Source organism: Magnolia sinica, chromosome 10 (genome assembly GCF_029962835.1).
Source record: "Magnolia sinica isolate HGM2019 chromosome 10, MsV1, whole genome shotgun sequence".
Classification (NCBI taxonomy): domain Eukaryota; kingdom Viridiplantae; phylum Streptophyta; class Magnoliopsida; order Magnoliales; family Magnoliaceae; genus Magnolia; species Magnolia sinica.
In genome coordinates, this window is record NC_080582.1 from 1,371,814 (window position 1) to 1,395,951 (window position 24,138).

At 38.2% G+C, this 24,138-nt stretch overlaps 1 protein-coding gene across 6 annotated transcripts; it reads left to right on the plus strand.

The window, feature by feature from the left end:
• The first annotated feature begins 11,732 nt into the window (after window positions 1–11,732).
• LOC131257710 (putative disease resistance protein At1g50180) lies at window positions 11,733–16,834 on the plus strand. 6 transcript variants are annotated; one of them, XR_009177567.1, is made up of 4 exons: window positions 11,733–13,432; window positions 14,112–15,273; window positions 16,308–16,501; window positions 16,589–16,834. XR_009177567.1 is itself a non-coding variant. In XM_058258523.1 (3 exons), the coding sequence occupies exons 1-2, from the start codon at window positions 11,824–11,826 to the stop codon at window positions 15,218–15,220; spliced, it is 2,718 nt and encodes a 905-aa protein (XP_058114506.1). In that variant the 5' UTR covers window positions 11,733–11,823; the 3' UTR covers window positions 15,221–15,261; window positions 16,589–16,834. The 6 variants fall into 6 exon arrangements, 1 of the variants encoding a protein (XP_058114506.1); XR_009177569.1 differs by having other exon boundaries at window positions 16,607–16,834; XR_009177570.1 differs by having other exon boundaries at window positions 16,308–16,496.
• Window positions 16,835–24,138: the final 7,304 nt, after the last annotated feature.

A 24,138-nucleotide genomic window follows, 5' to 3' on the forward strand; every position in this document is an offset into this window, starting at 1 on the left:
TGTAATAAAAATAAATCTCAAAAATAAAAGTTATTTTTAGAAAGTAAATAAATATATTAATTATTTAAACTTTCCATAAATAGTATGTATAGCCAGTCGGTAAGAGAAGGGGTTTTTGCTTATGCAAGCAGGGTTCAAATCTCCTCAAGGACGGCCGTCCGTGCGCGCGTGGCGTGGGCTGTAGGGTTGCTTGGGCACTTTTTGGCACTTTATTAGGCGTACTTAGCACTTCGCATCGTCGCAAGGAGTAATAAGAGCTTTAGTCTTTTAGGTACACGGTTTAATTTTCTGGGTCATGGTACCCTGATATTTTATTACCTTTTTTGCTAATTGAGAGTAATTATGACATGATTGTACATGTGGCACCTATGTCATGTGTCGCTTATGTGGATACAGTTTTTCCTGTTGGATAACTGCTTCTGTCTGAATGGGTATAAAAATAACTGTCATAGGACAAAGAGTCATGTCCTTTCATGGAAGGCAATTATTTGCTGTGAATGGGTATGGATTTCTTGAAGAGGCACTTTAGCACCTCTTCAGGAAGAAATCCATAACCTTTCAATTAATATAAATCCTGGATACTATAATCCAGAAGATAATACTCTTAATCCTTGAGATTATATCATCTTCTGTGCAATTACTCTCAATCTGATCTCTTGCTGAATTTTTTCTAAACGTCTTAAGGCATATCGGTGTCAAAACTAGAGATCTATTCAACACTTAAATGTGCAAATTTTCGTGTTGAAAATCGGATTGAGAGTTCATTGTATTCTGAAGACCAGTTGCAGATTTCCTTCATTTGCACTTGCTAGAAATTCCAGAAAAGGGGCCGCAAATTTATCTTGAGAAATTGACTGTTCAAGTCGAGCCTTGAACTTGATAGATCTGATTATTCTGATATCGTTTTCTTCAATCCTCCGTTGTGTACAAGAAACTCTTATATTTTTAAAATTCTAACATTCAAGACAAACTTATTATCTTTTCACAATGGAGGTAATTCATTCTATTCAAGTTATGAACCAAGACTTTGTACGATTGGATCGTTTCGATGGTCAATTCTTCTCAAGATGGTAACAGAAGATGCTTTTCTTTCTAACTACTCTCAAATTATCCTATATTCTAGATGATGATCTATTTTCTTTACCCGAGCCAAAAGAAGACGACTCAGATCAAGTGAAGGAAGAACGAAAGAAAAGGAAGGAGGATAATTTTCTATGCAAAGGTCATATCCTAAACGCCGTCTTTAATTCTATCTATAATTCGTACCGTAAGATATCCTCTGTTAAAGATCTATGAACAAAATTGGATTAAAAATATAAAACTGAAGAGATTATTACTCAGAAATTTCTGATCGACAATTATGTCCACTTCAAGTTTTAAAATGATCAGCCAATTCTCTCGCAAGTAACCGAACTACGGAACTTAGTTGATGAATTGAAGATTTGTGAGATAGATCTTCCTGAAGAATTTTCGATCGGTGTAGTAATTGCAAAATTACCATCATTATGATTTGATTATAAAAAGAAACTGAAACATGATGAAAGGAAGTGCATTTTTGAAGGGCTTCAACGACATCTTTGTATAGAAGAAGAGTCTAGAAACTTAGACAAGAAAGAAAGTGTTTTGAAAAATCATTCCAAAGCAAATATAGTAGAAGATGACAAGCCAAAATCTCAAAACTTTAAATCTATTCCCCCAAAGAAAGATACAGAGTTTAAGAAAAAGGGAAAGAAAAAGGGCAAGTGTCACTTCTGCAATAAGCCTGGACACTACATAAAGGAATGTCGACACAGGAAGAAACAACTGAAAGCTTAGGCTAACATGACAGAAGACAACTTGTAGCAATGATCACTGAAGCTAACACAGTAATATCCGATGGTGAATGGTGGCTAGATATTGGTGCAACCATTCATATATCGAAGGACTGAAACATCTTCAAAACCTATGAAGGTATAACAACTGGACAATAAGTGAAGATGGATAATAACGTTCGTGTGAACGTTGTTGGAAAAGGAATAGTATAGCTTCAGTTTACATCAGGCAAAAGACTGACACTAACAAATGTATTGCATGTACCTGATATGTCTAAAAATATAGTGTTAGGCGATCTTCTCAATAAGAGAGGATTCAAAATAGTGATTGAGTCTGATAAGTTGGTTATCACCATGAATGGTATGTTTGTAGGCAAATGATATTCATGTAATGGTATGATTAAACTGAATATTAATAATAATAATGATGTTTTTGTTTATATAGTGGATTCTGTATCTTTATGGCATTTTAGACTAGGTCATGTTAATTATCATTCAATGAAAAGAATGATGATCCTATGCTTTATACCAAATCATGAAATTTAACAAGAAGGGAAATGTGATGTGTGTGCCCATTCTAAAATAACTAGAAAACCATTTGGGGATGACATGAGAAAATCACAACCCTTGGAGTTAATTCATTCCGATATCTGTGATTTAAATAATACCTTAACTCGTGGAGGAAAAAGGTATTTTATCACATTTATCGATGAATTCACTAGATTTTTCTATGTATATTTGATAAAATCTAAAGATGAAGCCTTTGAAAAGTTTAAGCTTTATAAGACCGAAGTGGAAAATCAGTTGAATGTAAAAATTAAAGCCCTCAGAAGTGATAGAGGGGGTGAGTACTCTTCTAATGAATTCAACGACTTTTATGAATTAAATGGTATAATCCATGAATTTACGGCACCTTACACACCTCAGCAAAATGGACAAGCGGAATGTAAAAATAGGACATTAGTTGAGATGATCAACTGTATGATATTAAATTCTGGATTATCATTGAATTTGTGAGGGGAAACATTGTTAACAGTAAACCGTATTCTAAATGTTATCTCACATAAAAAATTAAATCTCCCCGTATGAATTATGGAAAAAGAAGAAACTATATCTTCATTACTTTAAAGTGTAGGAAAGTATAGTAGAAGTCAGGATTATTGATTCTAAGAGAGTAAAATTAGGTCCTAGAGGAATCAGGTGTGCCTTTGTGAGTTATAGGATTAATAGTTCCGCATATAGATTTTTGGTTTTAGAACAATCTAATTTTGCTGATAAAAACATGATTATAGAGTTTAGGGATGCTATATTTTTTGAAAATATAGTATACAAAGACTATATGAATAATCATACAAAAAGGCAGGTTGATGAAAATATAATAGAACCAATGAACGAAGAGCCTAACAACTTTAATGATAAATCTAACACTCATCCAGAAAGAAATGAACCAAGGAGATCGAAAAGGACAAGAAAAGAAACATCTTTAGGCCCATATTTCTATATGTTTCTTATAGAAGGTGATAAAAATGAAATACGAAAGGAGATTACTCTAACAACTAAGTATTGAAAGTGATCCATCAACGCTTAGTGAAGCTCTCTTATTTCCTGGTGATGCACAGTTTTGAAGGGAAGTCATAGACGATGAAATGAATTCCATAGTCTCAAATAACACTTGGTGTTTGGCCGATCTTCCACCAGGTTCAAAGCCTATAGGATATAGGTGAATTTTTAAAAGAAAGTTCAATCCTGATAGAACCATAAATAAGTTAAAGCTCGATTGGTAGCCAAAGGATTTAGACAAAAGGAAGGTATCGATTTTTTCGATACATATAATCCTGTTGCTCGTATATCTACCATTAGGACTTTAATTGTTCTTGAAGCAATTCACCACCTAGTAATCCATCAAATGGATATCAAAATGGTATTCTTAAATGGTGATCTAGATGAAGAAGTCTATATGGAACAAACCTGAAGGGTTTGTTCAACCCGGGCAAGAGAAGAAAGTGTGTAAACTGGTCAAATCTCTCTATGGGCTCAAGCAAGCTCCTAAAGCAATGGCATGAGAAATTTGATCAAGTAGTACAATCTAATGATTTTAGAGTAAACCAAGTAGATAAGTGCATATATATTAAAGGTCAAATCATTATATGCCTATACGTAAATGATATGCTAATATTTGGACCAAATGAGGACTATGTGAAAGAAACTAAAAAGTTTCTAAGTACCAACTTCGACATGAAGGATATGGGTAAAGCCGATGTAATATTAGGTATTAAGATTTATAATCTTAATGATGGAATAGCCTTAACACAATCTCATTACCTAGAGAAAGTGTTAAAGAAGTTTAATCATTATGATAGCAAACCAGTTTCAACCCTATTTGATCCAAGTATTAAATTGGTTAAAAATACTGGTAGACGTAAAGCACAACAAGAATATGCGAGTGCTATTGGGAGTTTAATGTATGCAATGAATTGCACTAGACCTGATATAGCATTCACAGTAGGAATGCTAAACAGGTATACTAGTAATCCAGGACAAGTACACTGGAATGCGATTTCAAGAGTTTTAAAGTATATAAGAGGAATCATAGACTATGGACTGCATTATAAATCATATCCCGCTGTACTTGAAGGGTATAGCGATGCAAGCTGGAATGCAGATAGTATAGAATCTAAATCTACAAGTGGTTAGATATTAACTCTTGGAGGAGGAGTAATATCATGGGCATCTAAGAAACAAACATGCATATCTCACTCTATAATAGAAAGTGAGTTTATTGCATTTGGTGTTACTTGTAAAGAAGGTGAATGGCTAAGATACTTACTGTTGGAAATCCCGTATTGGCCAAAACCTACTCCTGTCATATATGTCTTTTGTGATAGTCAGGCTACTCTTTGTCGTGCTATAAGTAAGACTTATAATGGTAAGTCTAGAAATGTAGGTCTAAGGTATAACTTTTTTAAATGATCGCTCAGAGATGGAGTAATCACAGTGAAATATGTTAAATCCATCCTGAACTTAGCAGATCCCTTGACAAAAGGTTTATCAAGAGATCAAATAAGGAGAACCACTAAAGGAATGAGACTAAGATCCATAAAGATACAACTTTCACTCTTGATGGCAACCCTACCTATGTTTTGAAATATAGGCTAGGTTCAAAGGGACAAACAAATCAAGTATGTGACTGAAATATACACTAGAAAAAGAAAATTTGAGTCTCATTTTAAAAATATCTAGTGTTTGGTTTCTGCATTTCATAAGAGGATGAGTACTAACTCTTAATATATATATATATAAGCAGACTTTGCTAAGATGAAGCAGAATCATCTTTGATAAATCTACCTATATGAGTAGAGAAGTGAGGCCACTTTTGAAGAGATTGGGATCGTCTCTAAAATACTCATGAAATAAGGATACGCACAAGGCCAGAAATGTGCGAACTTTTAGATCTCTAGTTATATATGAATAGATGTGTGTTATATGTCCGGTGAGTCATATAAGGTCTTTAGTTCAAGACTAATGGGTCACTAAGTACTTGGTATAACTTTGATACATATACACTAAAGTAAAGGTTTAAATCCAAAAGATATCTTTACTTATACACCTATTTATACTGATATGTCATTTGTTCTAGAATCTGATTTTATTTTTGAAATTGTGGTCGATTGTTGTATTTTTTAGAATAAAAATAAATTTCAAAAATAAAAGTTATTTTTAGAAAGTAAATAAATATATTAATTATTTAAACTTTTCGTAAATAGTGTGTATACCCAGTCGGTAAAAGAAGGGGTTTTTGCTTATGTAACCAGGGTTCAAATCTTCTCGAGGACGGTGCGAAGCACCGTTCGAGCATGCGCGCGCATGGCGTGGGCTGTAGGGCTGCTTAATTAGGCGCACTTCGCACTTCGCATCGTCATAAGGAGCAATAAGAGTTTTGGTCTTTTTGGCACACGGTTCAATTTTTTGGGCCATGGTACCCTGATGTTTTATTACCTTTTTTTTTTTCTAATTGAGAGTAATTGTGACATGATTGTACATGTGACACCTATGCCATGTGTTGCTTATGTGGATACAGTTTTTCCTGTTGGATAACTGCTTCTATCTGAATGGGTACAGAAATGACTGCCATAGGACAAAGAGTCATGTCCTTTCATGGAAGGCAATTATTTACTGTTAATGAGTATGGATTTCTTGAAGAGGCACTTTAGCACCTCTTCAGGAAGAAATCCATAACCTTTCAATTAATATAAATCCTGGATACTATAATCCAGAAGATAATACTCTTAATCCTTGAGATTATATCATCTTCTGTGCAATTACTCTCGATCTGATCTCTTGCTGAATTTTTTCTGAATGTCTTAAGGCATATCGGTGTCAAAACTAGAGATCTGTTCAACACTTAAATGTGCAAATTTTCATGTTGAAAATTGGATTGAGAGTTCATTGTATCCTGAAGACAATTAAAGATTTCCTTCATTTGCACTTGCTGAAAATTCCAGAAAAATGGTAGCAAATTTGTCTTGAGAAATTGATTGTTCAAATTGAGCCTTGAACTTGATAGATCTGATCGTTTTGTTATTGTTTTCTTCAATCCTCCGTTGTGTACAAGAAACTCTTATATTTCTAAAATTCTAACAAAATTGACAGAGAAGCAATTGAAAATATTTCTTTCAAATTCCCATTTCATCTCAAGGAAAAACACACACTAGGTTTGTTTTTTTTTTTAATGGTAAGGGATGAAATCGATAAGAGGGTTTTACGAGGAAGCGAATTGCGTAACAACTAAACTCTGTGGGCCCACAGTTATCTATGTATTTTATATGGAAGCGGATTGGCTGGTGTAGCACACACCTGCTATATAACTGCTATAGGTACATGTCTTGCGAAGACGAGCACTGACACTCCTCCAGCTCCGAGTTGTACGAACGGCTCAAAGGAGATCAAAGTTAGATAGCCCCACAGTGATGTATTTATCATATTTACATAGTTCGTCTATTTTTATAGATCATTTTAGAGAATTATCCAAAAAATGAATCATTTCCAAAGATCGCATGGACCGCATCACAAATAGTAGCTGAGATAATGATTTTCACGATTAAACAATTCGCAGGGCCCACCATAACGTTTATTTTCCATCCAATCTATTTATAAGGTCATAAAGACCTCAATTAAGAGGAAAAACAGATTTCATATTGATCTAAAAATTCTGTGACCCCAAAATGGGTTTCAATGGTAGATGTTTAATCTCCCACTACTTTCTTCAGTGTGGTCCACTTGATAGTTATATCTAGTTTTATTTTTAGTGTCAACCCTTAATATGAGCTCGCCAAATGGATGGATGGTTTGGATATAATACATACCTCCTGATCAGACCCATAGAGTTTACTGACATCAATGAAGCAACTATAGAGCTGGTGTGAGGTACACTAGCCGACCGCTTCCATTTTATTCACTACTTACATCCATTTTACTGGATAATTATATTGCTTTAACCCAAAACGATGCGAAACGGATGGCTACTCCCCGTGCCACCCGCCAATGGCTGTGGTCAGTACTCTGTGGGCCCCACCATAATGTATTTGTTTCATCCACGCTGTCCATCTATTTTTAGAGTTAATTTTAATATGAGAGACCAAAAATGAGGCATATCCCAATCTCAAGTGGACCACATTACAGTAAACAGTGTTGAATGAGTGTCTACCATTAAAAATATTTTGGGGGCCATAAAAGTTTTGGATCAAGCTGATTTTTGTTTTTCCCCTTCACCAGGGCCTTTATGACCTAATCAACAGATTGGATGTCAAATAAACAGTACAGTGGGCCTTAGGAGGATATTAATGGTGGATATCCAATCACTATTGTTTTCCTATAGTACACATGAAATTTATATACCTCTCAATTCTGGTATAAAGATGAACTTTAAAAATAGATTGACAGAATGGATGAAACAAATACATCATGGTGTAACTCACAGAGCACCGACCACCAGCTACGAGTAGCCAAGCCGTTTCCAAAAGGATGTATATCCGGGCACGGATATCATACTGACAGGTTGAGTAGCGATACTCACTGCTGAAGTGACGTCACCAGGTTATGTGAGCCCCACCATTACGTATGTTTTGTATCCATACCGTTCATCCATTTGGAGGGATCATTTTAAGGCACGAGACAAAGAACGAATAAGATCCAAAGCTGGAGTAGGCCATATCACAGAAAATGGTGGGGAGAGTGATGCCCACCGTTAAAAACTTCTAACGGCTACAAAAGTTTTAGATCAAGCTGATATTTGTGTTTCCCCTTCTTTTCATGTCGTGACAGGTTGGATCTCAAATAAACATCATGGTGGACCTTATATAAAAAGGTTTCAATGGTGGGCATCACTCTCCCCACTAGAGGTGTACACGAACCGAGCTAGCTCAGTTAGCTCACTCTAATCGGCTCGAAGAAGCTCAAGTCGACTCGGTTCGAAGCTGAGTTCGAGCTGATTTTTTGAGCTCAAAAATGAGTTCGAGCTGCCCTAGCTCGACTTGACTTGGATTGAACCCCGCTCGAATCGTACTCGGATTGAACCAGTTCGGTGACGGTTACTTTGATATTGATGTTGCTCACCAAGTGTTTGATGAAATGCCTCAAAGAAGTGTGGCCAACAACTTTTTTTCTTGATTTTTATATTGCTTAGAAGGTGTTTGATAAAATATTTGTAAAATCATTGTTGTAGTCTCAGATACAGAGAGATTTTGAAGGTGCAGTTTAGGTGTTTGAGAAAATGCTGCAATGGTGAACTTGGCTCGATCTTGGTACGAACTCGGCTCGAACTGGCCTGAGCTGCTGATCGAACTGGCTAGTCAGGCTCGAGCATCGAGCCGAGCCATGTACACCCCTACTCCCCACTCTTTTATTTGGTGAGGTCTACTCGTGTTCTTTATCTTTCTAATTCTCTGTCTCCACCCTTAAAATGATCTCTTCAAATGGATGGACAATGTGGATACAACACATACATCATAGTGGGGCCCACATAACTTGGTGATGTCACTTCAATAGCGAGTTTCCCTACTTAACCTCTCAGTAGCTAATCGGCTTCATGTATATCCAAAGCTCACGGAACCACAACACAAGGAACAATGTAAATTGAAAATCTACCGTTGAAAAATTCCTAGGAGCACAAAAGTTTTGGAGTAAGCTTATATTTGTGTTTTCCCTTCATCCAATGTGATTTTATGAACAAGTTGGATGATAAATTAATATTGATGTGGGCATTAGAAAGATTTTAATGGTGCAAATCATTATTGGTATTGTTTCTTGTGGTGTGTGGTTCACTTATGCTTTTGATTGGCTTTAATAGGCTCTAAATCGATCCGGAAAAATGGATTGACGGTGGGCTACCTTTTATATTTGTGATCATCCATCTATTTTGCAATCTCATTTTTAGTCAGATCTGAAGCTTAGGTGGATCCACCACAGCAAACACTGATGATGGAATGCTTGCCATTAAAAGCACATCGGGGCAATTAAAGCTCTGATCAAGCTGATTTTGTCTATTCCCTTCGTCCATGTCTATGTAGCATTATGAACGGGTTGGATGGACCTGGACACTAGAAAGTTAGTGGCAGATATTGGGAGGATGTGGACTTCGTGCAAAATTACTTTTGTGAGATGCTGATGGGGCCACCGTAATGTTTTCTACAAATTCAATCTGTCCATCCGTTTTGCAAGGTCATTTTAGGAAATGTGACTGAAGATGAGGTGGATCAAAAACTTAAGTGGGCCATACAAGAGGAAAAATTAGGAAAAAATTTTCTATCGTTGAAACTTTCCTAGGATCCGCGTTGATGTTTATATGCCATACAAGCCGTCTATGAGTTCATTCCTACTGGGATGAAGTGAAAACACGAGAAAATTATCTTCATACATAACTTTTGTTGCCATAAAAATATTTGAATGGTGGTCACTGAATTCCCACTCCTGCGGCTAGTTATGTTAGAATGACTTAAATAATCTTGCAAACGAATGACGAGGATCGCGTCCTATTCCACCCTTCTCTAGCTGGGACGGGCAATATCTTTGAGTGGCCACCATGATGTATGGGTCTTATCCACACCGTCCATCTATTTTTTCAATATAAGTCGAAAATTGAGGCAGATCCAAGACAGATGTAGACCATACAATGGTGATTAAACTCTCATCATTGAAAACATATCCGTGGCTATAGAAGTTTTGTATGGAGCTGATATTTTTGTTTTCTCTTCATCCAAGTCGATGTGACTTTATGAATAGTTTGGATGCAAATAAACATCATGGTGGACCCTAGAAAAATTCAATGGTGAGAATCATTTTCACCACTACTTACTGTGGTGTGGTCCTCTTGAGCCTTGGATCTGTCTAAATTTTGGTCCTATCTTATAAAATGATATGTTAAAATGGATGGACGGTGTGAATAAAACCTATACATCACAGTGGCCACTCAAAGCTCCTGTCCGTTCCCAACCGTAGACGAGTGGGGCAGGATGGATTCATTGGACGATCGATTTCTGAGGAAGGTAGATTTCCTGCTAAAGCCTTCAAAAGAAGCTTCTGTGAGCCTAGATGGGTCTTACCTAATGTTTGTAACTAATTTACAGTGACCATCTATATCTTGAGCTCATTTTTTGACAGGAGTCGAAAAATGAGCCTGATTAAATACTCAGGTAAGCCGAAAACATGAGAATTGAACATACATACTTGAAATATTCGCAGGGCAAAATAAGCTTTGAATAAAGCTAATATTTTTATTTTTAATTAATCATAATAGGAGTAAAGTCATGAACGGCATGGATGGTATGTAAACATCAGTGTTAACCCATGGAGGTTTCAATGATAGGAATTTCTCTACCCACTTTTTCCTTCAGGGTTGTCCAATTAATCTTGTATCCACTCACTTTTAACCTAATGTCCTAAAATGATCTTACAAAATAAATGGACGGGATAGATTTCTCACAAACATCATAGTGGGCCCACGTAAATTCGGCAACCATACAACCACTCAACGTGAAGAAATTCGTACTCTCGCATCTCCAACCGTTCAAGTCATTGGCGGGAATCAAGCAAGCATTTTATACTCAAAAATTCCATACGTGTATGCATAAGAGCACGAAATCCCTCCTCCCATCAGTAATACAAGAATATTACCTGCAGGCGGTTGTACGGAAAATTCCCAGAAGTAAAAACACGGCTCGATCCAAAGAAAAAGCGTAATCACAAGGCATTGCTCGAACCATACGTGACACGTGGCAGAAATAGTGGTGGATCCAAGCCGTCCATCTAATGGGTCCCATCCATTGATGGGGTAGTGGAAGATCCCACCTAACAAACCATCCAAGCCATATGAATGCAGTCATTGATCAAATGGCCGGACAGCCAAGAAAGATGGCTCAGATGAACGGATGAATCTAATACCCTGTGACACGAATTCAACCATCCATTTTTGATCCGCATCTGCAGTTATCTTATTTGGCCGTCCACTTGGATGCGGACTTTGTGGTTTTTATTTAGTGTGGGATGAAGTAAAAATGTTTCAACGGTGGTCACTGAATCACAACTGTTTCATCTCTTGTGGCTCACTTGAGTGTTGAATCCCAACTGAATTCAACCATCATCTTCGATAGCATGTTGTAAAATGATCTTGTAAAACTGATGGACGGGGTAGATTTCTAACAAACATCACGGTGGGCCCACCTAGAATATTAACGCAGCAACCGTACAACCACTCAACAGGAAGAAATTCGTGCTCTCGCATCTCGAAGGCATTGGCGGGAATCAAGCAAGGATTTCATGTTACAAAATTCCATACGTGGACGCTTAGCGCAGGAAATCCTTTCCCCATCAGTAATACTAGAATAAAATATTTAGTTGGCCTCTATAAATAGATAAAGAGACTTGCAAGATGAACTCGAGAAAAAAAAAACAGCTTTAATCTGAATTTCTTTCTTGTGAATTGTGAGAGAGAGAGAGAGAAAAAAAAGAGTGAGGAAAGATGGCCATTGTTGAGTCCGTTGTCGAGCTCCTTCTCCAAAAAATCGCTGATCCAATTATTCGAGAAGCCATTTTCTTACACGGCGTTGGTGATCAAGTCGAATGGCTAGAGGCGGAATTTAAGCGGATGCAATGCTTCTTGGAAGACGCAGACGCCAAACAAGAAGGAGATAGAAGAGTAAAGGGTTGGGTGGGGAATGTGAGAGATGTTGCATATGATGCCGAGGACGTCATCGACACCTTTCTCTTCAAGGTAGTAACCTTGAGGCGAACTGGATTTGTGGGCTGCATTAAAAGGTATGCTTGCATCTTCAATGAATTGATAGCTCGCCATCAGGTGGGATCGAAGATCGAGCGGATAAAGTCTAAAATCCGTAAGATCTCCGAAAGTAGGTCGACATATGGAATTGAAAATATAGGGCAGGGAGCAGGGACGAGCTCTGCCGGTCGAAGCCACCAAGAATGGAGGCTCACTTCTCCTCTTTCTCAAGAAACAGATTTTGTTGGCTTTGAGAAGGAATTGGAGATGTTGGTGTCCCAGTTAACAGAGGGAGAGCTGCGACGTTGTGTTGTTTCTGTAGTAGGAATGGGTGGTCTCGGTAAGACCACTCTTGTTAAGAAACTTTATAACGCTGATACTGTTAAGAAACATTTCCATATTCATGCGTGGATTTCTGTATCACAAGAGTATTCTGCGAGAGATCTTTTGCAGACCATCACAAAACGCTGTATGGTTCTGTCAAAAGAGCAGCTCAAGTTGGTGGAGAAGATGGACGTTCTTGAGCTGAGGGACAAGATTTCCCAGTATCTGAATGACAAGAGATACTTGGTGGTCTTGGATGATATTTGGAAAAGAGAAGCATGGGATGCTTTGAAGTATGCATTTCCGGATGTGAATAATGGCAGTAGGGTCGTCCTCACCACACGAATCAAAGACGTAGCTTTATATGCAGATCCACGAAGCTGTCCCCATGAACTGCGATTTCTAACCAATGAAGAGAGCTGGGATTTGTTCTGTCAAAAAACATTAATCCTAGGACAAGATGGTGGTTGCCAGCAGGATTTAGAGAAGCTGGGAAGAGAGATTGTGGAAAAATGCCATGGTCTCCCTCTTGCGATCGCAGTCGTTGGAGGGCTCTTATCAGGAAAGGAACCAAGGGAGTGGGAGAATGTACGCAAGAGCATCCGCTGGCAGTTTGTCCAGGGAGAAGTCCAAATCTCCAGCATATTATCTTTAAGCTATAAAGATCTGCCCTATTACTTAAAACCATGTTTTCTCTACCTGGGTAATTTTCCAGAGGACTATGAGTTCAAAGCCAAGGAATTGATTCGACTGTGGGCCGCAGAAGGGTTTCTTAAAGAAAGAGAGCGGCTAACATTGGAAGAGGTTGGAGAAGATTATCTGATGCAGTTGGTTCATAGAAGTATGGTTCAATTGACAAGAAGAAGTTCAAGCAGGGGTATCAAAAGTTGTCGCATCCATGACCTTTTGCGAGATCTGTCTTTATCAGAAGCTAAGGAAAGCAAGTTTCTCGAAGTTCAGGGTGACAATGGCAATGCTCCTCCTGCATCTAGAGCCCGTCGGCTTGCAATTCACCTTAATGACCCAAGTAAGTACATTTCCTTTTAGACCTGTTTGATTTTCTAATTATAGAGGTAATTTAAGGTAAATGGTTAATAATTATTTACCTATGTATTTCTGGTTGGATTTGCAAGGTGATGTTGACAGCCACCTTTCATTTATTGCACCAGAGGAGAAAAATGTTAAATAGTGGTGCCTAACATGATGTATCTGTCTTATCCACTCCGTCCATACCTTTAGACAACTCATTTTAGGGCATGAGCCTAAAAATGAGGCAGATCCAAAGATGACCACAACACAGGAAATAATGGGAATTGAACTCCTACCATTGAAAGCTTCTTGAGGACTCCAAAAGTTTTGGATCAAACTGATATTTTTTTTTCCCTTTATCCATGACTGTGTGACCTTATGAACAGGTTGGATGACAAATAAACATCAATGTCGGCCCTAGGAAGAAAACAGCTTTCAACCATTGACGTCTTAATGATCATTGTTCCCTAAGGTGTGGTCCACTTGAGATTGATTTTCCTAATTTTTGGGTTCATAAGTTAAAATGTATTTTTTAAAAGGATGGATAGTGTGGATAACCCATATATATCATGGTGAGGCCCACATATTTAAATCGGTAATAACAGGTATTGAATGGTCCAGGCGAATTTCAAACAAGTGGAGTAAGTAATAATTACTTATTTTCATTTATTTACCAGGGAAATTAAAAATCAAACAGCTTTCCACTCCGCACCTTCGTTCTATGTTGATCTACACCCAAGGCGATACATATCTTCAAGAGGAACGAAGGAAGTTTCTATTCCAAGGCTTTAAGTTACTTAGGGTGCTATATACAGATGGTGTACAAAAAAGCGAGCTACCGAAGCAAATAGGTGAACTAATCCATTTGAGATATCTCGGGTGTACTAAAACTAGAATAAAAACCCTCCCATCATCGATAGGCAATCTTATCAATTTACAAACTCTATTTGTAGAATCCAGTAATAAAATTGGAGTACCTGAGACAATTGGGAAGATGCATCAGTTAAGACATCTTCAATTCACCCTCCGTCGGGGAGTGATAGGAGGGCATCCGAGGCTCGACCTGATAAGTAACCTCCAGACTCTATCAAGAGTATCTGCTGGCAAATGGATGGAGGGTTGCTTGGGAAAGCTCACCAATCTTAGAAAATTAAAAATACTTTTTGAAACAGGAGCGGACGTTGAATTATTCTATGAGGCGATTGTCAACCTGAACTGCCTCCATCATCTGTCGGTGTTGATGTCAGTAGAGGCACGTGACAATGAAGACAGATACTTATTTTTGTCGTTACCTAATCTTTCACATCTGCTCAAGTTGAGTAAGTTGCATTTGGGAGGAAAGTTAGAAACGTTACCTGAATTTCCAACAAATCTCACCAAACTCACCTTGGAAGAGTCCTGGTTAGTGGAAGATCCAATGGCGACGTTGGAGAAGCTGAAAAACCTTCGCATTCTCAGATTGTCATCTGATTCATATATACGAAAGGAAATGACTTGCTCTGCACAAGGGTTTCCTCGACTCGAATCCTTATATCTTTATAAATTAGATGAATTAGAGGAGTGGAGAGTTGATGAAGGAGCTATGCCAAGTCTTTTACATTTACAGATCTATGCCTGCAACCAATTGAAGAAGCTTCCAGAAGGACTGCAACACGTGACTACCCTCAAGAAATTGGAGTTGTGGTTTATGCCCTATGAATTCAAAGCAAGGGTTCGAGAAGATGGGGGAGAGGATTGGTATAAGATCCGGCACATACCCTCCATCGACATACACGATATATACTGAGAAGCTAAGCAGTCGGATTTTAATTTCTATCATTATGAGAGGTACATACATAGGTGATACTTGTTTCCACTCTTCATTTTTATTTAACTCTTAATCCATACTTCAAGTTACTATCTTAGAAAAGCATATAGTCTCAATAATTTTAAATTCTAGTTATATACTTTGAGAAATTTATTCTTTTAAACACTTTAATTTCTTGCTATGAAAATCTATTGCTGGTTTCTCCATTCCTTTCATAGTTTGTAAGACAAATTAAGTCTTTTATTATTATTTTGGAATGCTGTTTAATTATTTCTTTATATACAAATCTGCATGCTACTTGTTTTAAAAAATGCTTCAACCAAGACCATCTTTTGAATGAGTGCATCATTACAGTTTTTGCATTTATGTATTTCTATGATGAATTACTTTACTATGAATAATTGCACATCATTTTTAGGTTGTGAGATAAAAGCTTTCTATTAAGTGGGCCACACTTTTTAGAACTTTCGGCTTAAAAATCAAGTGTTTCCTTCCTCAAGTGGACCACCTCGTACAAAACAAATGGATGTTTGAAAGAGCTGTATTAGCCTTTCTTTTTTCCTTTTTGTATATTGTGCCCAACTTCAAGAGCAATAAACTTGATTCTTGTGCGAGGCTCATCTAATGGAAAATTGGGTTCTCAAACACATGTTCCATATTAGCATGTGGATGGTCATAATTCCACATGCGTGTGGGCTTAGCCTCTGTTTTATGTTAACGTGATAAGATTTTTTTAGTAGTTTAGTAGTACAATATGATAGTTGGTGTTAGAACATGTATAGTGTTCAATTGCAGTAGTGTAATTTTTGTTTTATATAGAGAACTCATTGAGGAGCTAATGCATTTGGATTTGTTTGCATTATATCCATGCTTTGAATCCCATATTGGATGAGTATACTAATTGCACATTTTAAGCTTGAAATGTGTTTGTCAGTAATATTCCCGCAACCTAAAAAGTTCTCTATTTGTTATGACCAAGTAAATCTAATTGCAAGTTCCTTGTCATCCAATCTTCCACAATCTCTTTTCCTGGGCAATTGATGTATTATTTTCACATCTTTTGTAGGGCAACCATCGACAATTAGACAGGAGCTTTGACTAAGATTTTTGGAGCATCTTTCGTCCATGGCAGAGTGTATTAAATCAAAGTTTGGATTTCAGAGCTACTAGCCCGACTTGTTTCATGGATCAAGACACTTGGACAGAATGCATTTGAAGCCTATACTTCCTGTTTTATCCATTATTAGTATTTAAAGTTAGGTATATGCTTCGACTTCTTTTATGGATTAAAGCAACCAAATTCCAGGATATAACTTTTAGGTTCTAATCATCAATTTCATTTTCCAGGCATTTTTCTCACAACAGAGATTGCACTGACCTGCGTATGCTAAGTGACTAGATGAAGTGAAGAATGGTGGAATGGTGACTAGACAATGATGAGATGTTTGGATGATCATTTGTATTTGTAACTCAAGGATTCATGTACTTTCTGTTTGAGATCTTTCAATAAGGAACCATGCACTAATATTCGTTACATGCTCTGCATTTTAATTTGGGGAAATTGTTCATTAGTGTTTGACTTATTTCACTGTATGCATTGTTTGCCTGTAACATGTTAGTTGAAAACTGAAATAAGAAGCAATTTCTTTATAGTGTAGGTCTGGGTGGGCTTCCACTATTTTTCTGCTTTAGGGATTACACATCTCAAAGACTTGAAGCATTGGTGAGTTCTAGCATGCATCCAGATTGAGCCAATCACTTCAATAGTTTGGATCACTGAACTACGCGCTCCATTGCTCTGAAATAGTGATCCAAACCATCTAATCACTCCATAGGAAATAGGCAAACCATATCTATCATACTAGAAAAGTTCCATCATCCTCTAGACCATCCATCATGCCAGGCCCACAAGGAAAGGGGCAATGCATATTTATTATTGTAGAAAATGCATAACCATTGTCTATCATACGAGGCCATATTTGATTGTCCTCTCTCTTAAAAAGAAAAAGAAAAAAGAAAAAGACTACTTTGATCCAATGAGTCTAACAATCTGAGCAATGCCATTGATAATAATTATACTAGAAAGAGTCATGGATCTGAAACTTCCTTCAGGTAGGGTACAACTTGACTGACTATCCCTCTCAAAAGTCAACTTTTAGGGTATTAGTGAGAGAAAACTCCTCTTGGGCAACCACTTACACCAATAACCCACTTAGGTTTTAGCAAAATTTTAAATAAAAATCGATTATCGCCCTAAAAAAACTATTATAAGTTGGAGCTCCCATATGTACGATGGGTCCAATCTTTGCTCAAAGATCTAGACCATCTGTGGTGAGCATCCCTACTAATCGCCCATGTGCCTAAAAGTCCCCTATATTGAAAGATCCCAGGACATGGAATGGTTAGCCTTTTCTTCATTGAAATTTTGGTGTGTGTTTCATATGGATCAGGATTTCTCCAATTTGGGGGGATTTTTTTTTTTTTTTTTTCTTCTTTTTTAGTGGTATGTGGACGCTTCCTAATTAGAGCCATCATATCTACAGCTTGAAAGACCAAATAACAAAGCTTGAGCCAAGAGCATAGTATACTACTTCCTATAACTGTCCACAACATTTCTAGGTCTTTTGGGCATACCTATGTAAGTATGAAAGGCCTAGATCTAACAGTGTGTGAGAAAGAAAAACCTCAGGGCCAAGCAAGTCCTTTTAGCTCCCCTTTGTCGTGATACGATTGACAATACATGGTAAGAGGAATGTATGGTTTTAGAACTTCGACAAATCTGATGCGACTCAGACTCAGGATTCCCCATTCAATTTTGCTCGGAAAGTCAATCCAAGTCGTTTTTATTAGATAACATTCATGCAGTGCACGCCTGATGGGTGGCTTGGATCTCTTACATGTGTTTGATGCATGTGCACATGTAGCATACATTTGCAACCTTTTATGCATTTTGATTTGATTAGGAAATGGAAAAGCAATGTAGTGAAAGCACCACCAAATGTTAATTGTGGGATTTTTTTCTATCTGTATTCACCCTGGGCATGTTTGGATAAATGGAATCCACGTAGAAATGGAAATCTTTTTCCGCTGATATGACGGTATGTCTGGATGCATGAATTCAAAGCCTTAATTATTACTCTTATCCACTGTTAGAATCCTTAGGAAATAAGATACAAGATGACTATTGTGTAATGAATATGAAATTTTCATTTTCTATCCAAACAAATTCATATTTATTAAAATCCTATTTTCTAGTAGAAGTTATCATTTGTGTGGCATTACATGATCCGCATAATCCAAATATAATTCATGTGGATCCCCAACTTCAATATAGGTCCTTCATCAGATGGGCTCACTTTGATGTCCGCCATATATAATGTGGGTATCACATTTGTTGTGGACTGTCCATCATGTGGGGCTCACTTGATGTGGACAATGCATAATGTGGAGTCATATTTTGATGTGGGTCATCCATCATGTGAAACTCACCTTTGATATGAACATGCATTATGTGGGTCCACCTTGATGTAGACCATACATCATGTGGGGCCCAACCTTCAATATAGACGAATTGTTCATCGTGTGTGCTTACTTTTAATGTCAACCTTTTATCATATGGTCCCACCTTTAATGTCCACCATCCATCATGTAGGTCTCACCTCTGATGTGGACTATCCATCATGTAGGGGCCGCTTAATGTTAATCAATTATTATGTGAGGCCACACTTTGGTGTGGGCCATCCGGGCCTATCTTAATGTGTACTTTCATCATATGGGACCCACCTTTAATATAAGTTGTTCATTGTATGAGACTATTTTAAAAAGATTTAAAAAGAAAAGAAAAGAAAAGAAAAGAAAAAGGCAAGATGTGAATTATCTAAAAAGTTTGAGAATAAACTTGTTCAAAAATAAACAAGATTATAGGGGTTTTGGTGGTTGCACGCGGAAGCGGATTGCGTACTGAGTAAGCTCTGTGGGGCCCACCTTCATTCGTGAATTTTATCCAACCCATTCATACATTTTTCCAGATAATTTTAGGGCTTTAGCCCAAAAATAAATCCTATAAAAAAGATCAAATGGACCACACCAACGTAAATAGTGTGAATTAATCTTCTACCGTTGAAAAGTTCTTAGGGGCCACAGAAGTTTTAGATTAAGTTGATATTTGTTTTTTTTTTTTCCCTTCATCCATTTCTGTTTGATCTTATGAACAGGTTGGATGAAAATTAAACATCACTGCATGCCTTAGAAAAGTTTCAACGGTGGAAATCAATACTTCCACTGTTTCATATAGTATAGGTCCAGTTGAGGTGTGGATATACTTCAATTTTGGTCTCAACGTGTAAAATGATCTTTAAAAGCGGATGGATGGTGTGGATAAACCACATGCATTCCCAGTGGGCCCAACAGAGTTTACTCAGTTGGATAAGAGCGTACTGAGTGACTCAGTACCCAATCTGATTTCGTTGCACGTGCACCACTCCAAGTCGAGCGTCCACTTCGCACCTCTTTGCCTAAAAAGAACCTTTTATATTTTGGGAGAGTATGACCATCCATGCACATGCACCACTCCTTGTACAAGTGCATTTAGATGCACATAATCCAAACCGTCCAATCTTGCAGGCTCACCATAGATGAGTTACATCAACAAGACCACATGAATAAGACAATGAGAAATTTACGACTGTACGACCCATTTATGGCCCATTTCCGAGACGAAGCCCACCTCATTTTCCCGTAGAAGAATAAGTCCCAGCTGTACGGACGCCTTCCCAAAGGTCGAAAATGCCCCTGTTTTTCAGCTTTTTGATAACGCTGAGCGGATTCCTGCAATAGTGCCAACCGCAAGAGAGGGGACAGCGACTAGGGCTGTACACGAGTCAAGCTAGCTCGAAAAGCTCGCTCGACTCAGCTCGGCTAAACTCGGATTGACTCGGCTTGAAAGGCCAACTCAAGATGAGTCGAGCTTGTTTACTAAAGCTCGAGTTGAGTTCAAGCCAAGTTGACCATGGTGTATTTCAACTTGACTCGAGTTAGACTCGACTTGACTCAAAGTTCGAGCTCGAGCTCAACTCGGCTCGAGTAATATATTTTAATAATATATATTATATATATTATATTAATATTAAATATTATATATATATATATATATATATATATATATATATATATATATATATATATATAAGTTTAAAAAAAGAAGTTAAAACTTAAAAGTTTTTACTAAAAAATCCTACTCGACCCTACCCATCCCCATTCCGTCTTTTTCTTTCCCTTATCATACCGAGGTAAACTCAACTCAACTCGAACCACTAGCTCTACTTGAAAGCTTTGGCAAATAAGCCAAGCTTCAATGTTGAGCTCGGGGGGAGCTCGAGCTCGAGCTCGAACTCGAGTATAGCATGGACGAGTCAAGCCAAGCTTGGCCCACCTCGACTCGACTCGGCTCGATGTACAGCCCTAACAGCGACTTGTGGTAGAATCGCGGGAGCCACGATTGATCGCCTTACCTACGGCTACGGATTATAACCGTAGCTATATCCGTAACCCTATGCACTTTTTTTTTTTTACATGGAGAATTTTATTCTACCTACATTTTTGCCTAACACATATTTATATAAGTATGTATATATAAGCATATAAAAAAAAATTTATCTATTTTTTCCATTTCTTTCTTTATTCATATAATAAGAATATCTTCTAAACCAAAATTAGTTACTTGACGTATCATATATGATTTTAGGGTTGAAAGTTGGACGGATTCAACCCAACCAACCTGTGATCGACCCGACACTGGGTTAGGCTTGGGCAGGATGTATCGGGTTTGGTCTTGGGGTTGGGCCATACAAACACCAACCCGATAAAACTTGGGTTGGGCTTCAGTTGAGGTCTTGTGTTGCCTGACTTAACACGAACCCGATTAATATATAAGTTTCTTATAAATTAATTGAGTGCAGATCATTTGTGTTGAAGGCAAAGAAAATTCCAATGCCTCCCCTCAAGCTAATAAGATATGCCGGATTTTCCTCTCCCAAATAAATTGCTTAATACAAAATACGACTTATAATGGGGTAGTTGTCCTATATTTTAGCTTGTTTATTTAGAAAAAAATGAACTGTGAAATGCATGGAAATGACTGTGAAATGAAACGGAATCACCGGAATTGATCGTGAAATGCATGGAAATGACCGTGAGGTGAAGGGAATTGATTGTGAAATGCATGGAAATGACCGTAAAATGAAACGGAATCACCGGAATTGATCGTGAAATGCATGGAAATGACCGTGAGGTGAAGGGAATTGATCGTGAAATGCATGGAAATGACCGTGAAATGAAACAGAATCACCGGAATTGATCACGAAACGCATTGAATTGACCGTGAAATGCATGGAAGTGACCGTGAAGTGGAGGGAATTGACCATGAAATGCATGGAAATGATCATGAAATGAAACGGAATCGCAGGAATTGACCGTGAAATGCTTAGAAATGATTGTGAAGCGAAGGGAAATGACTGTAAAATGCATGGAAATGACCATGAAGTGAAGGGAAATGACCGTGAAACAAAACAAAATTGTCGGATTTGACTGTGAAATGCATGGAAATGACCGTGAAGTGAAGGGAAATGACCGTGAAATGCATGGAAATGACCGTAAGTGAAGGGAAACGACCGCGAAATGCGTGGAAATGACGGTGAATCAACATGAAATTGACCGTGACTTTAACGGTCTTTCCCGGCGATTCCGTGTTAATTCACGGTCATTTCCATGCATTTCAAGGACAATTCTCTTCACTTCACGGTCATTTTCACGCATTTCACGGTCAATTCGCTTCACTTCACCGTCATTTCTATGCATTTCACAGTCATTCCCGGCGAGTCCGTGTTGATTCACGGTCATTTCCAAGCATTTCACGGTCAATTCCCTTCACTTCATGGTCATTTCCACGCATTTCACAGTCAATTCGCTTCACCTCACTGTCATTTCCATGCATTTTACAGTCTTTCCCAGCGATTCCGTGTTGATTCACGGTCATTTCCATGCATTTCACAGTCAATTCCATTCACTTCACAGTCATTTCCACGCATTTCACAGTCAATTTGCTTCACTTCACTGTCATTTCCATGCATTTCACGGTCAATCCCAACGATTCCGTGTTGATTCACGGTCATTTTCAAGCATTTCACGGTCAATTCCCTTCATTTCATAGTCATTTCAACGCATTTCATGGTCAATTCGCTTCACTTCACTGTCATTTCCATGCATTTTATGGTCTTTCCCAGCGATTCCGTGTTGATTCACGGTCATTTCCATGCATTTCACGGTCAATTCCCTTCACTTACGGTTATTTCCACGCATTTCACGGTCAATTCGCTTCACTTCACTGTCATTTCCATGCATTTCACGGTCATTATCGGCGATTCCGTATTGATTCACGGTCATTTCCAAGAATTTCACGGTCAATTCCCTTCACTTCACGATCATTTCCACACATTTCACGGTCAATTTGCTTCCCTTCACCGTCATTTCCATGCATTTCACTGTTATTCTCGACGATTCCATGTTGATTCACGGTCCTTTCCAAGCATTTCATGGTCAATTCCTTTCACTTCACGGTCATTTCCACGCATTTCACGGTTAATTTTCTTCACTTCACCGTCATTTCCATGCATTTCACGGTCAATCCCAACGATTCCGTGTTGATTCACGGTCATTTCCAAGCATTTCACGGTCAATATATTCCCTTCACTTCACGGTCATTTCCACGCATTTCACGGTTAATTCACTTCACTTCACTGTCATTTCCATGCATTTCACGGTCATTCCCGGCGATTCCGTGTTGATTCACGGTCATTTCCAAGCATTTCACGGTCAATTCCTTTCACTTCACGGTCATTTCCACGCATTTCACGGTCAATTTTCTTCACTTCACCGTCATTTCCATGCATTTCACGGTCAATCCCAGCGATTCCGTGTTGATTCACGGTCATTTCCAAGCATTTCACGGTCAATTCCCTTCACTTCACGGTCATTTCCATGCATTTCACGGTTAATTCGCTTCACTTCACTATCATTTCCATGCATTTCACGGTCATTCTCGGCGATTCCGTGTTGATTCATGGTCATTTCCAAGCATTTCACGGTCAATTCCCTTCGCTTCACGATCATTTCCACGCATTTCACGGTCAATTCGCTTCACTTCACTGTCATTTCCATGCATTTCACGATCATTCCCAGCGATTCCGTGTTGATTCACGGTCATTTTCAAGCATTTCACGGTCAATTCCTTTCACTTCACGGTCATTTCCACGCATTTCACGGTCAATTCACTTCACTTCACAGTCATTTCCATGCATTTCACGGTCTTTCCCGGTGATTCCGTGTTGATTCACGGTCATTGTCATGCATTTCATGATCAATTCCCTTCACTTCATGGTCATTTCCACGCATTTCACGGTCAATTTGCTTCACTTCACGGTCATTTCCATGCATTACACAGTCAATTCCCTTCACTTCACGGTCAATTCCCTTCACTTCACGGTTATTTCCATGCATTTCATGGTCAATTCGCTTCACTTCAGGGTCATTTTCATGCATTTCACGGTCAATCTCAGTGATTCCGTGTTGATTCACAGTCATTTACAGGCATTTCACGGTCAATTCCCTTCACTTCGCCGTCCCGATACATCCTGCCCAAGCCAAGCTCAACACAAGTTTTATCGAGTTGGTGTTTGTATGGCCCAACCCCAAGACCAAACCCGATACATCCTGAAGAAAACCCAACCCAATGTCGGGTGGGTCACAGGTTGGTCGGGTTGAACCCGCCCAACTTTCAGCCCTAAAGTCATATATGGTACGTCAAGTAACTAATTTTGGTTTCGAAGATATTCTTGATATAT